At 41.7% G+C, this 15,982-nt stretch overlaps 2 protein-coding genes across 2 annotated transcripts in view; one reads left to right on the top strand and one right to left on the bottom strand.

The window, feature by feature from the left end:
- Window positions 1-1,797: 1,797 nt before the first annotated feature.
- Window positions 1,798-6,815, top strand: LOC135472661 (uncharacterized). Its single transcript, XM_064752266.1, has one exon. It carries the CDS (start codon window positions 1,802-1,804, stop codon window positions 6,410-6,412), a length of 4,611 nt encoding a protein of 1,536 aa, XP_064608336.1. The 5' UTR covers window positions 1,798-1,801; the 3' UTR covers window positions 6,413-6,815.
- A 1,905-nt stretch (window positions 6,816-8,720) lies between these two features.
- LOC135473643 (polycystin family receptor for egg jelly-like) overlaps window positions 8,721-15,982 on the bottom strand; it is a 50,413-nt gene continuing 43,151 nt past the window's right edge. Inside the window, exons 35-39 of the mRNA XM_064753507.1 lie at window positions 14,761-15,807; window positions 12,981-13,222; window positions 12,037-12,344; window positions 11,255-11,423; window positions 8,721-10,155 (exon numbers count right to left, since the gene is read on the bottom strand). Coding sequence (XP_064609577.1) covers window positions 8,909-10,155; window positions 11,255-11,423; window positions 12,037-12,344; window positions 12,981-13,222; window positions 14,761-15,807 — 3,013 coding nt within the window. The 3' untranslated portion in view covers window positions 8,721-8,908. The remainder of the gene's footprint in view (window positions 10,156-11,254; window positions 11,424-12,036; window positions 12,345-12,980; window positions 13,223-14,760; window positions 15,808-15,982) is intronic.

Raw genomic sequence — 15,982 nt, 5'->3', positions numbered from 1 at the left:
ACATCTGGCTCTCTACTGAAATGTACATAGTTGTCATAGTATTGACTGTGTAAGGGATCTGGCTCTCTACTGAAGTGTACATAGTTGTCATAGTATTGACTGTGCAAGGGATCTGGCTCTCTGCTGAAGTGTACATAGTTGTCATCATATTGACTTTGTAAGGGATCTGGCTCTCTACTGAAGTGTACATAGCTGTCATAGTATTGACTGTGCAAGGAATCTGGCTCTCTGCTGAAGTGTACATAGTTGTCATAGTATTGACTGTGTAAGGGACCTGACTTTATACTGAAGTGTACATAGTAATTATATTATTGACCGCGTAAGGGGATCTGGCCCTCTATTAAAGTGTCCATGGTAACCATAGTATTGACTGTGTAGGGGATCTAGCTGTATGCTGGAGGGTACATAGTTGTCATAATATTGACTGTGTAAGGGATCTGGCTCTCTGCTGAAGTGTACATAGTTGTCATCGTATTGACTGTGTAAAGGGTCTGGCTCTCTGCTGGAGTGTACATAGCTGTTATAGTATCGACTGTGTAAAGGATCTGGCTCCCTGCTGAAGTGTACTTCGTTGTCATAATATTAACTGTGTAGGCATCTGGCTCTATACTGAGATGTAGGTAGTTGTCATGTTATTGACTATTACAGGATCTGGCTGTATACCGAAGTGCTCATTGTTGTCATAATATTGACTCTGTTAGGGATCTAGTTCCATACTGAAGTGTACATAGTTGTCATATTGTGTGTGGGATCTGGCTGTATACTAAAGTGTAAGCGGTAAGGATATTATCGACTGTGTGGGAGATCTGGCTTAATACTGAAGTGTACATAGTACTCATATTATTGTGTAGGGGACCTGGCTGTACATGTATACTAAACTGTAAGTGGTAAGGATATTATTGACTGTGTGGTGGATCTGGCTCTACACTAAAGTGAACAGAGCTGTCATATTTTTGACTGTTAAGGGGATCTGGCCAGATTGTATTCTCTGACGACTGAAAGATACATATGGTCATTGGCTGGGTAGGATTGAGTGGATCTGGCAACATATATATCCAGAAATTTGCATGTACTTAATTTCTGCATGGGTTCTGGCTATGTACTGTGCACATCGTCATTAATTACTGTGTAGGACTTTGCATGCATAATTTATAGGGCCTCTGTCTAAATGCACAAATGTGTAGTCGCTATATTATGGAATGTTCACGATATCTGGCTTTTAACCGATAATAACGTATACACATGTAATTATATTATTGATTATTTAGAAGTCCTGGCAATATACCTATAATATGCCTATACGTGTTTATTTATTTATTTGATGGAAGTTTTACGCCGTAGACATACTCAAAAATATTTCACTAATACGACGGCGGCAAACAAAATAGTTGGAAGAAACCGGGCACAGCCCGAGTGAATCCCACGATCGTCCGTACGACCAGAGAGGAGGCCAGCATGGCCTAGAAAAGGGACAGCCTTGGTGATAGGCTCCGTGGTCACTCCGCTAACCACCAGGCCAATGAGGCCTCGGTATTCCTGTATAAGGGATATTGTGGTGTCTTACCCCTAGATAAGTGAGGCAGCATGTTCAGATCTAACTATCTATGGCTTGGCTGAGTCCCTGCAATCGTGCCAGGTGGGTTATTAGTTACCTGACAAGGTGCAGTGGATACTATCCACCTAATCATAAATGAAAGAAACAAACTGACTATATATGCAGCACCCAGAAGTAACTAGAGTATTTGTATTTTTTTTTTATAAACTTCTATTCTCAGACAACAAAGCTGACGTAATCATCGCAATGCTCAACAGCATACTTAACCCTAGCTGTACGGAACAGCCCGGCGAGATGAATCTACAAAAGCTGGAGTCGGCGTTTGATCGTCTGTATGGCTCCATTATAGAGGGAAAGAAACAAACGTTTAGAATGATTACAGAGCAGCCAATGAAAAAGTTTATCCAGCAACACCCAGATCATTTTGAGTTAGAAAATCGACAGGGAAACTGGAACGTTAAGCAATGTCGACGTGTTGATAAAACTTCAACCGCTGTACAATCTACTTACATCGACGTACCTGTGGAAAGGGACTGTGCACTAGTTACCTCGACAGATGGCGTCCCGACCAACTCTGTTGTAGATCAGCAAATTTCAAGAGAAAACACACATCCAGAAGCTTCAGTAGTGGATGACCTGCCATCAAAGTCATGGGGAAAAGTCACTCGAAACAAAAGAACAATGCAATCACCCTCTGTTGAAATCAACAGAGCTACGGTTGATAGGCTTTTGCAAACATCACCTGGCCCAGGCCTGATTCTGCAGCCGTCTGAAGTCGTGTACCTTGAGAACAAAGCATTGTTCTCTCTTGACATTGTTAGTATGTGGAATACTCCCAAAATATCAGGCCATATCCTGCTGGGGGCTCAAGTATCCACAACGCCACCCCATGAAGTAACCGGCCTGTCACAAAGTCGAACAGACCAGGAAATGCAAGAATTATTTCTCACGGACTCATTCAGTACACCACAACCAGTGTTTAACTATGAAGAGGTAGATCTCGTGGAAAAACGTGTTGGACTTATAACAGTCAACTCGAGCGCAGGACAGGGCAGACCATGCACAACTACAAGAGCCGAGTCTTGTTTTAACGCTGAGCAGCTGTGGTATCGAAAAGGAGAGGAGAACGTCATGTGCAGAGTGACAGAGCACAGTGTGGCGATGGATATATGCAATTGGTTTATGGGAAGTAAACACAATGAAAATAAAGTGACTAGGGAACGAGATGAACCACTTGATACCAAGATAAATGATTCAGCCGGATCTCAAACAGTTCAGGAGGGAGAGAATTTCTTGGATGTTTTCACAAAAGGACATTGTATCCTTGTAGTTGGCCAAATCCCAAGTAACACTCGCAATCTGTCAGCACTGATGAAGATTCCTTGGCTGTATGTGTTTGATTTCGACATTGAAAGTCGATCCACGGGGACTTTAGTTGCGTGTCAAAAGGTTCTTGAGAGTAAAAGATCCGTGTACATAAGATACTGGGGGATGCCTCCAGTAGGGGTTTCAGAGAGTGCAACAACTTGGTGTTTTACGAGAGGTACAGGCTATGAACCTGAGTCTCGCGCTGATGGGAACAGTAAAACATGGCGACAGAAAACCCGAGAAGCGATAAAAAAGCACTGTCGTCAGTTGGGTAAGTTTGCAGCAGAATACACGACTCTGCGGGTTTTGGTTGTGTGGCCTAGCCTTGACTTTTGTCCACATCATCTTTATTCGTTTTTACAAGACTTGGATGACACCTTGGAGCCAAGAGTAGAAATGAGTTTAAGTCTGATGCCGACTTCTGACGAAGGAAAGAGCGTTATTCAGTCAATTAAAACTCACTTGGACATTCAACCGAAGCAAATGTCTGTTGAGAAACTATGCCAAGACATAAACGTGTGCTTTGAAGATTATCAAAACGGGAACGTTTTCCAAATGAAGTTGCCCATATTTAACGGGGAAATAAGCCAGACAGAAATTTCCGATCGAGACAAACTCTGGTTCAGGGAGGACTTGGATGTGCTGTATCTGGACAGTCCATATTCCAGATCGAGAGACACTGATGCGATCTCCGACGACATAGACGAGTTCTTCAAAGGAGGGACAATACACTGGTATACCTGGTATGAGTGTAGTTCTGGATTTATCGATATACAGAGAGATCTGATGGCTAAAATTCTCCCAGAACTTGAACGACGATGCCGCATCCCATCGAAACCCTCTTTGATAACCCTCCTGCATGCTCCTGGATCCGGGGGAACAACTTTAGCACAAAGACTCCTGTGGGAGCTGCACACAAAAACACCATGCGTGCAGGTGAGAACAGGGACAGAAGTAACGCTGGACCAGGTAACAAACAAAATTGAGCATTTGTACAAAATAACAGGTTCAATCGTGGTTATACTCGTAGATGGAGAGGAAGAAACAAGAGTGAAGTTAATGGCAAGCCAGCTTTCCAAAATTCCAACCATAATCCTCTATGTGAAACGTTGTACCTACTACAAACAGAGCGATACCGCGAGCAAAGGGGCTACAACAAAGTTTTACTTGAAAGGAGACGTTAGCTCTGATGAAGCCAAACGACTTGCCATAAGGCTAAAAGATAAAATAAAAGACGTAAAGAGAAAAGAGGCTGTTCACAACCTAACAGAACACGTTTGCAAAGGGACAAACCATTGCTTGTATGAATTCGGCCTAGCAGCGTATCTTCATGAATTTCGGGGTATAACATCCTATGTGAGAGGATATCTGAATCTTGAAGACAACCCAAGCAGAGATTTGCTTCCCTGGCAAAAACTACTTGGATACCTGGCATTGGTGTACTACTACGGACAGGCATGTGTTCCATGTCAGTTTTTCGCTACCCTGATTGGTAAGCCGCCAAATTACGATGTTTCTTTGGACGATTTTCCTCTGAGTGCAACAGAATTCATAAAAGAAAGCCAAACATACCCAAAGTCCATCAGAATATCACATTACGTGATCGCTGGAGAAATCCTTGAGCAGATTCTGACTAGGCACAGCCCAAACGGAAACGAAAGAGACAATCCAGATCGTACAAGTCTTAGCAAGCTGGCCAAACAAAATTTGAAGGATTTTGCAGAAGACTTTATCAATTACTCAAGCCACAAGAAAACAAAGGGTAGCACTGTTTCAGAAAAAATAATTTATATTCTGACGAAAACGTTTATCCTGCGTGAATATAGAGATGCTGCCGATATCCCTGGCGAAGGGTCAGCATCAAAGCCAAAGGTGTCCAAGCTACTTTCGGACTTGGAATCACACCCACCATTTGGAGATCAACTGAAAATACTTCAAACTTTGAGTCAGTCTTTCCCTATGGATCCAAATTTTCACGCTCACCTAGGGCGATTTTATACATATTGTCCTGCAGTAGATATTGCCAAGGCAGAGGAATGTTTTGAAAGGGCTTTGGAAATTTGCGATGGTCTAGACAAGGACGACATGAGGGTTAGGCAGACGTTAACTCATGTTTACCATATGTACGGTATGGTTTTTCTGAAGAGAGTCAAAGCTGTAACACGAGATAAAAGTGAATCAAGAAATTCCTCCGAAAAGCAGCATCGGATCATGGAAACATTGTACCAGACCGAGAGAGCGTGTGACCAATTCCAAAAGTGTCGTGAATATATGCCTTCTGGCCAAGAACACTGCCATGGCTATATTAACGAAATTGAGGTCAGACTACATATGTGCGGCGCTATCGAAAAAACATTCGGGAATATCTCTGCATTCATGCAACATCCAAACAGCGATCCCAGTCTGGTCCAGTTTCTGACATCCAGCTTGTCGGAAGTGGACAATCTTGTTATGCAGTGTTGGAACACTGTTGATCAAGACGAACTTGGCAAATTCTTCTTCGAAATGGTCTATTTGTTCAACATCACGTTCAAAAAAAATGTGAATGAATTCGAGAAGCTCTGTAATACACAGAGCTCTCATACTAGACGGCTGAAAATTGCAGTCACTAAGATGAAATCCATCGATAATCCCAGGAAGTTAGCGGTTTTGGATCAGTTATCTAAGAAGGATATAACGAAAATTGTTGGACTGTACGAGGCAAACTTCAGAGAAGTGAAAGAATCAGGAGACACTGGCAACCGAAAATCCCTTGAAACGGACTACAGAGAATGGATAGTGGCCATAAGACATAGCAAATTACAACGTACGTATGAACTAGAAGATGTCTACTCCGAAGTGCAAACCTGGTACGACAACCTGCGAACTCCGTTGTCCTTATTTTACGTTTTCGTACTCAGAAGTGTCATGGGATTCGAAGCCGATTGTGAAAGCACAAAGGAATTTTACCTCAGCAGAGCATATGACGTGAAGGAAGAGTTGATCAAAAAGAGCAGTTATACCCGAGATGCCCGCTTTCCGCGGGAATGGTTGGGAAGAGACATTGGATTTCGACGATTGGTCCATCACAGTCGTTCCCTTCATGTTCATCTCGATAGGTATTCCCACAAACGAAACATCAAAGGTGATATTGAACCAATGCTGGCCGTCTGTAAGGGGACGATCTCCTTTCCCAACAAAGGTCTATCTGGGTTCATAGTTATGGATTTGGAAAACACCGCAGTTACGGTACCTGTCAAGGTGTTCTTTGTGCCTAAAGTTTGCTCCTTGGAAGGCGAGCGTAATGTAGGCCAGAGGGTTGAGTTTCGCTTAGCCTTTACCATGGATAAAGGTTATGAGGCCTTCGATGTTCGGCTCTTGAAAAATATTCCGTGTCCTGAGTGCGAAACACAAGTGGAGATAAAAAGTGACGAACATCAAGTCACTTGTTCAGAATGCCAACAAGCAGTGCTCCGCGAGGATTCGGATCCGTACAGCTATCCTTCGTAGTCATTTGAAAACCTTTTCCAGCACTAGCTCACTTTTAATCATATACAAGTTGGCTTGCATCGGTCATCTTCGATGAGCAACTTTGAACACTGTTTAGGCACTGGAAACAATGCCGTAAGAGCCATAAAGTGAGGTGGGGCAATGTTATAATCATCAAGCTTCAGTGAAAAAAAATGATGGTTCAACTACAATCGGACATTTGTGTTCTTGCCAATCAATTGAGGCTGTATATACAAACCTACATTCATACATATGACCATGACCTCGTTCGACGCTTGCACTAAAACATATAACATAGCGCAGTTTGTTATCGTTTGTATATGCCAAGGTATGGAAATCAGTAATTGCTCACGAGTTTTCTGAAACAGGAATGTCCCCTTGATGGAGTTTGGTTGACTTGTTGACTTGTTTTCATGTAAATTTGACGTGAGAAATTAACTGAAGAATGCATTTTACGTGTGGCCTTTTCAGTGCTTACGGGTCCAGTATCTACCGGGACTGCTACCACTGTGTATTATATTTTCTTGAATATGCTTTTTGAGGTCGTGCGGGGTCTGTGTATAACCTTGAAAGGGCACAATGAAAGGGCACAATGTGATCACTGTGATTGTTGACTGAAATACCATTATTCATTACAATCTCCATGTTTTTTTTTTTTGTTGTACGTGAGTGACGGCTTGTTTAGCTGAATTCGTATATACACTTAGTCATCTTTATGTTGTGCGTGGGTGACGGCAAGTTTAGCTGAATTAGTATATAAACTTTGTCACCTTTTTGTTGTGCGTGATTGATGGCAGGTTCAGCTGAATTCGTATATACACTTTGCCATCTTTTTGTTGTGTGTGATTGATGGCGGGTTTAGTTGAATTCGTATATACACTTTGTCATCTTTTTGTTGCGCGTGAGTGACAGTATGTTTGGCAGAATTCGCATATATACTCTGTCATCTTTTTGTTGTGCGTGAGTGACGGCAAGTTTGGCTGAATTCGTATATACACTGTGTCATAACTTACTGATACTTTAACAGATTTAAGTATTCCCATATTTAGACTAAATAGTGGGGTGAAACATGCATTAGAGGTTCATGAGGCGTAAAGTGTAACAATTAAGAAAAGTAAACTTTTGTTACTGTGATCATCTGTGTTTGTATACTTTATTGTCAGATTCCGTTAAAAACCTACACCAGGGTATATACATTAGAAATCGCATGTGATGATGTATTACAAGGCCATGTCCGTGTATCTGCACCCAGTCTACAGCCTGTACGTCTGTGTGGTTCATGGAGGCCATGAGTTAGTTTAGTTAGTCTAACCACAGTGTCTGACTTCACCTGTATTATACACAGTTGAATTTAATGTTAGTCAGAATTTAATGACGTTTTAAAATGCTGGAATTCTTCGGTGAACTCTAAATGTATGTAATTATTTTTGGCAAAAATTCCGAATTCCGAATGTCGATATTCTAAAGAGGATAGAACGTACATACTGAATTAGTGAAGTTATATCTTTAATGAAGAATCTTTAATATTTTCCAGCTTTATAGTTTGAAATCTTTTCGCGTTATACTGGTATACATTTACATGAATCGCTTTTAACTGTACTGCTCGTGTCAACATCAATGTCCGTCTGTTTTTCTAATCGTTATCACAATGGTAAAACTATACAATGACATTATTACCGTGTACATAGTGTCACCCAGTCGAGGCCGTCCTTTGTTACACAAGTCACGATTCTCACGAAGCAAGAGAGACAACAAAAGGCTGCAGAGACTGAGTGACCATCTAGCTGGAACACCGAAACTCAATGCAGCAATTGACGAAGGGGGAGACGAGGGAGGTGTGATGGGAGTGGCTTTCTTACACTAGCAGCAGCTTATTAGACCTATTAGACTTTTCTGATAGAGATCCGATATGGAATTCAAGTGACTGAAGCAGTCCCTATTTTAAATGGAATCGGCCAAGTTACCTAGTCACTTGAACACTTGTGGTACCGGTAATACAATTTCTGTGGATAAGCTGGTGGATACTTAGAACGAACGAAGGGCTCGCGGCAAGCACTGATAGGACGATACTACACAGACATTATCCACGTTGATATTTTGCAACTGAACCTCAATGCAGATGATTTTCTCCCACAATCAGCAAATTTTATTGTTTCCAAAAACTTGCCGTGGTAAGGTGGTTTCCTGAGCTCAGGATGAAAGTAGTTCTCCTTCAGTTTTTAAAACAAAAGCATGAAGGCTGCTCCCCTGGTTTCAGTAACTTTGTTTATTTGATTGGAGTGTTACAACCAACCCACAACCATCCACAAGTTTGTTTCAGTAATAGCTACATGTAGTTGACTGAAACACTGCCAGAACTACAATGGTAGTTCATAGGATTGTAGTACTGGAATCTAATTGTCAACTATCTCATCAAAATCAATGAACAGAAAGCAATTAAACAAAAACAGACACTGAAACAAAAGTCTGAACCGCCAAATACAGTCAGTATTTTATTTATCTTGCATTTGCTGATTTTTTCTTCTTAGCTTTGGATTTTTTTTTCTTTTTGTGGAGTCCAATGGCCAAGGCAAATTGCTGCAGCATGTAATCAACGACTTCATAATCATTTTTCTCATTCTCAATCTGAAGCCTTCCCTGTTTGAATGCTCTCATGAGCATCGTGATGAGCATATTCATCAGACAGAACATAACAGCAAAAACAAAGACGAGAAAATACACTGGGGCCACGTAAGATGACACTGAACTAAGGCTGAGATAGTCACACTCGCCCAGGGCAAAGTTAAAGAGGGTCAGACCTGTCGATATCGTGTTCTTGTAAGACTCTAAAGAAGGCCCAAACACAAGCCATCCCAAGTGAACAAATGGCATGAAATACAGGAAATTCATGAGCACAAAACTGGCTAAAGGTTTGGCACTTAGTCGTAAGGTTAAACTGAACAGGGTCAGCTTACGGTTAAATCTGACCAGTTTGAAGATTTTGATGATCACCAGAAACACCAAGGCAGCAAACACATAGCCAAGTATGAAATCCCAGAGGCCTGCTGTGTAGAAGTTGACGAAGCGTTGGCCTTGACCCTCTCTCATGTCCGTCACAGCACGGCCCACAAAAACAATTCTCTGGACGTACATGCCAATTGCTACAAGACACAAGAAAATAGTCAGCAATTCAGCGTAACTCCAAGGGTCTTTGAAATACTGTGAGCTCCCAAGTTTCCTTCTTCGCTTTATTTCTATATAACACAAGGAAGTGGTTTGGAAAACGAAAAGTACTTCACAGACGGCAACAAACATTTCAAAGTCAGTCCCGTAATGGTAGAGCTTGGTGGTCAAAATCTGATGGAAGGGCAAGATTTCACCTGTTCCTATGAACTCCAGTGACAGCATCACCACGCTGAACAAGTTCTGGCTCGGGTTGCACACGGTGAACTCGATGAATATGACCATCGTGTTAGCGTCCACCCAGGACAGTGCCTGTAACGAGTGGATGAAATTGTCCCTGCCTGGATTACTGTCTGGAATCTCGGCCACATAACCACCTCCAGAGTAGCTGGAGTACTGACCCATGTAGGGGATAGTCTGAAGATCCCAGGCTGACTGGTACACCCATGGACCTGTGGAACTGACCAATCCCCCCTTCCAGCCTTCAGAATAGCTGGCTGTGTCCTCAGTTCTGTAAAAGTCCATGGTCTTACACGGACCTAAAACACCAGGGATAGAAACCACCACGCCCACGCATGGCTCTGAAACACATAACCATTGGTTTATTGTACTACATACATGTAGAAAAGCATGAACACAGCAGTTACAGGATAATCTGTAAAGCTAGAAGTTCTGTGCTGGTATCCCAATAGTGCACCACCAACTTTAGAGAGGTCTGCCTGTGGTTCTCTACGGATATCTCAGTAGTGCACCACGAGCCTGTCAGACGTTTGCTTGTGGATCTCTACTGGTATCTCAGTAGTACACCACGAGCCTGTCAGACGTTTGTTTGTGGATCTCTATTGATATCTCAGTAGTGCACCACGAGCCTGTCAGAGGTTTGCTTGTGGATCTCTACTGGTATCTCAGTAGTGCACTACGAGCCTGCCAGAAGTTTACTTGTGGTTCTCTGCCGGTATCAACGTAGTGCAGCACCAGTTTGCCAGGAGTCTACTTGTGGTTCTCTGTCGGTATCCCCGTGGTGCAGCACCAGTTTGCCAATTTGCCACCCTGCCAGAGGTTTGGCTGCATGTATTATCCCAGAACCGCAAGAGATTTTCTCATAGTGCACTTGTACCTGTAGATTGATCATCGACTGTTTGTAGAAGGCTGGTGTAGCTTTTATGTACTTGATAAAGGGTAAACACATACACTGTATACATGTGTATGTTGTTGTCGGGTGGGGGGGGCACAATAGACGTAAACGAAAAAGGGTCAGCTCATAATACCTGCCGCTCACTGCCGTAATTCTACACCTTCAGAAAATAGTTATAATGGCTCATGGAAAGGTGACCCACATACATGTACCTACCAGCCTCTGCTCCAACTATAACCCTCCGCAAATGACTCACTAAATTACATGTATGGTGAAAGACTAATATACTGTACTATACTATACTACATACATTCTGAAAGGAGTGGTGGTGATAAGTTTGCCGTGTGCCACTGGCCAGTTGGGTTGGGATCGTACATTGACTCTTCTTGCACGGCACCTGAACGTCTAGACTGTTCTTAGACATCCACCCATCTGATTTGCAAATGCAACAAGAGGTCTTACCAGATTTGTAATAATGAATAGCTTTATTAACAGAACAGAGATGCATTGACATACACGCAATCTCATAGGTATTCCTTCCTTACCTGGATTTTTACGAATCTGACGCAGCCTGGCCAGTCCTATCGGAAAAGTTACACCATTAGCACAAAGGGGTGGATAACTCTGGGATGGGAGGGCCTCCTGAGGGATGGCGTAGAGATTTGGCAGAAACGATCCACTGATGTACTCCCACATGTCCTCCACAGTGGACACCTGTCACGGAGGTCAACTAGAGGTCATACATTCACATTTAGTTCCTTCTAGTTTGACAATGTACCACTAGACATCAATAGAGTTCGAAAAGGCATTGTAAAAAGTGCCAAAAAGTGGTGAAATGATTCTGGATAATTTATATATTAATTTATCTCACTATGTTGCATGCGTAATGTGTACATAACTTAATTAAAAAAATCACACTTGTTAAACGGAATCTCGGTTGGAAGCACTGTATGCATGTTTTTGAAAATAGATATTTACTCTGTGAGTGAATTATAACAAGTACATTTAAATTAATGTGTTTCACCTCAAGTTTGGTACATAAAAATGTCCTTTCAGAAGCATGTTTAGACCTTTAAATGATGCCACAACTTAAAATTTTCTGATCAGAAGTTAAAAAAAAATAAACTCTTAAGCCGCCATATAAGGTCGATAAATCAATCAGAATCAAGCCAAATGTGTCCTTTGAAATATGCCAATCCTATACGTGAAATCCTATACGTGAAATACGGTAAAATCAACTGACAGTTCACATGCTTTGATTTAGTTGAATTACGAACGTCGGTACAACAAAATGCACTGTGCTCAGGTTGCTTCAAGATTGCCTTACCTCTGAAAAAGGCTGGGTGTTATTCACGTACGTGGCGTGGACAAACATGTCCTCCACTGATTTTGTGGCACGGAAACACGTGTCCACATGTTTATGCCCATGAGCAACGACCACAACCACAACCACAAACGACAGGTATAGCGCCAACTCTTTGAGCAGCTCCTGAATTCGCCACTGCATCCGCACCCGCTCCCGAACTGCGTCTAGGGCCCGCTGGGTGAAGGTTTGGGGCGCTGCAATCTCCTCGGTCTCAAAACCTTCCCGTCTCTGCTTCTCAAAGCTTTCTTCTAGTTCATCTTCCTTGTTAACTTGTAAAATAGAAAACGAATATTGTCCGGTTATACTGCAATGGGTGTTCATCACCCCACCCCACGGATTGCACAAAAACTTGGTCAGAGAAATGGTTAATGCAAAATGTACCATCTCACTTTTTTTCACAGCATTAACTTCCTAACAGCAGTACATTATTACAGCTACTCTTTCCCTTGAGAGACGTTTATTTGACTTCCAGCAGTAAATATTTGTTTGATTGGTGTAAGTGAATCTAAGCATGGTTCCGACATTATCCACTTCCAGACCATGAACGTGCATGTCTGGTATGTCTCTCCGATCTTGTTTATGAATGGTATATCTCACCTGCGCGTTGTTTATCAGTGATACGTCTCAACTGTGAGGTGTTTATCAATGTGTTATTTATCAGTGGTATGTCTCATCTGCGTTGTTTATCAGTGATACGTTTCACCTGCGTTGTTTATCAGTGATACGTCTCACCTGCGTTATCAGTGTTACTCTCACATGTGTGTTTGTCAGTGATATGTCTCAACCGTCAGGTGTTCATCTCACGTCTCACCTGTATGTTGTTCATCAGTGATAGACCTCACATGTAAGGTGTTTATCAGTGATACGTCTCAACTGTGAGGTGTTTTATCAGTGGAATGTCTCACCTATGTGGTACTGATCAGTGACATGTTTCTTCAGAATCAGGGTAAGAAGCAGAGCCAATGCAACGACCTTGAAGGGTTCCGTAATGAATGCGCTGGTGAAGAAGGTGGTAAAGAAAGACACGGCCCACTGCACACTGCGACTGTACCCAAACTTGAGACCATACAGCATGACAAAGAAAGACGCAGTGAAGGCTGTACAGATGAGGAGCAGCCAGTTGATATAGACAAACCACCATGGCAGCCTTAAAATAAGAAGAAGACTTTAACAGTTTCTTTTACATTTACGTTTTACACTTTAATACTAAATCAAAATAATGTAATACTATTTTATTGCCATTATAACTATTCAACAACAACGCCACCAGATTTAAGGTCAACCAAATTAAGTTAAGCTCACCAATCCAAAAACAATCACTGCATGTATTTCATGCATTATTGTTTGACAATTATGCTCTTCAGTCAACACAGGAAAAAGGACTTAAGACTACGTCAACAAGTATTTCATATCGTAGCAGCTTTGAACACGAGAAATATCTTTTTTACAATACAAAAGTGCTCTGAAAATATGTTTAACGTACATGTAAATACACTTTGTAGAAGTGAATACCTATTTAATATCACTGATCGATTTCAAATACAAATCAAGATTGAATTTCATTCTTAAACACGACTGCTGTTTGAGTAAAGGATTTTTCACCCACATAATGGTGGAAGGACATCAGATATAATGGTTGGCAGTGTTATGCGTGGCAGGTATATAGAGTAAACCAGGGACCCATGTGCCCAATTTTTATATATTTGCCCATATTTAGCAGAGTGAGCCTTTAGGAGATTTCATAAATGTAAATTACTTTCTCATGTGCATGAAGAAAAAAAACCTACCCATCCCTCTGGAGTATCATGTTATTATAAGGGTTCCACACTATCCTAGCGGGGCACCTCTTTAAATCGTTCAGATTATTATTATTATAAGGGTTCCACACTATCCTAGCGGGGCACCTCTTTAAATCGTTCAGATTTTTATTATTATAAGGGTTCCACACTATCCTAGCGGGGCACCTCTTTAAATCGTTCAGATTATTATTATTATTCTCAGCTCGTAAAATTTCAAAATCTTAAAATGTGGTAAAGGCAGAAAAACCAGAATATGAAGTCTAAATGACGAATATGTGAAGCAACTTTTGACGTTTTGTGATATTGGCCAGTGACGTGATTTAGCGGCCATTTTGAATTTTATTGATACGCTTAACTAATCATCTCCAAAACGGTTAAACACATCGAGATAAAATCTTCTTTTAGAGTTTCTACGTGAATCGCCCTACGAAGATTTAAGAAAAAACAATGAGTTTGGTATGAAAGTTTGGTACGCAAATTTGGCCGATACTGACCAATACCTGGCTAGTTGCATGTGGTTCAAATTCAGGTAATTCCTGCCTTTTTTTTTCCTTCGCTTTTTTCTCATTAGCATGAACTTTATAGACATCAGGCTACCAGAAGTGGTAAAAGACTAGCAGCCTGGATCCCGGAAACGCTGTTGGATAACCGCTTTAATTATTATTATGTCTTATAATTTTTTTATTTCTTTTTTTCTGTGAATAACTGGACAACTGCCGTCACCCCTGATGCAAAGCTGTTTCCTATTTTTATCACATTATTGGCCTTACAGATCACATTCGTCTCATAATACTGATCACGCTACTTGGCAATTTCAGGGGGTGCTGAACTTCATATCAAATTATAATACATGCATGATAGGAGCAGTTATCTCTGCATAGCTTACATTCTGGCTGCACGAGCAGGGTTGGGTTGATACCCTTGGGGTTGGTCCAGGTGTCCTCTTTTATCCACATTCCCCCTCTGTATTGAACTCACCGAGACACTTTTCATCTTGGCATTTTCAGCATTGGCACTTGTGGACACTGGTACACCAGTTGGTTTGAACTTGTTGACATCAGTTTGAGAGTCAAGTCCTTCCTTCACGAAAGAAACATGTACGTCCTCAGGCTCTGGTGTGGAAACATTTGCAGATATGTCCTCTGTCGACTTTGCTGGTTTGTCAGAGGAAGAATCCTGAGGTTTTCCTGTAATGTTAACTTGATTCTTTTCAGCTTTTCGAGCAGAGTTATTCACATTTTCCCTGAAAGTGCTTTTGCATGATTTGTCTTTTGAAGTGCTTGTCATTAAGTCCCCTTTGTGTTCTGCTGACTTATTTTCAGCTTCATCCTCTACTCTGGAGGAGTTCAGTTTGTTATTTTGTTTGGACATTCCTCTTTCATGTTTCTCATACAGTTTTTCCTCTGCTGTATCATTTAATTTTTTGGCAGATGATTTTCTCTTCTTGAAACTGTCTGTGACAGATGTCCTGATTCTAGGCTTTACTCTGAGAAAGAGCTGGACCAACACGAAATTAATCGGAAACATAATCAGCGCCGTTTCCAGGCCAATCATAATGGACGTCACAGAGAAGACCAATCCTTGAACAGCAAACTGATCCTCAACATTATCTGTGGGAATCCCATAAAACATCAGATTGGTCAGCATGGCCGTAAGCAGCAAAACCAGAGCGCACGACAAGCGCTGCGTGCGTGTGAACGGACTCTGTAAAGGCTTGGCGAAGATACTGAACCACAGGTGCTGGTCTCTCATATCATGAGTCCACTTTGCTAGGAACTGATAGGTGGAGTTTTTCCTAATCTCCTGAGCGCTGAATGCTGGCAAAGTAACTAGGATTTGCAGAGGTCCGTGGTCTAATGACAGCCAATCATTGTACATGAAGGTCCAAGTATCATGAGTCAGTAAATCCTGTACAACCACGCTCTTCAGAAACCTGAAAAACGTTTATGTGGATGTCAACAAACTGACTGTTCTTTTGAGAATTCGCTTTATAAGCCCAGGAGTTGGGAGATAAGACTATCAGGTGATGGCTCTGTCAGCTCTCATCAGCCTCGTCCCTTCAGTTTGAAGATCAATGGCAGCTATTCCTGTCGGCTTCCTTCATGTCT

Source organism: Liolophura sinensis, chromosome 8, assembly GCF_032854445.1.
Source record: "Liolophura sinensis isolate JHLJ2023 chromosome 8, CUHK_Ljap_v2, whole genome shotgun sequence".
In the NCBI taxonomy this organism is placed as follows: domain Eukaryota; kingdom Metazoa; phylum Mollusca; class Polyplacophora; order Chitonida; family Chitonidae; genus Liolophura; species Liolophura sinensis.
This window is presented reverse-complemented; position numbering and strand designations above follow the sequence as displayed.

Coding starts and splice junctions, on each gene's coding strand:
- LOC135472661 (XM_064752266.1), top strand. CDS start 1,802: ATGCTCAACAGCATACTTAACCCTAGCTGTACGGAACAGCCCGGCGAG.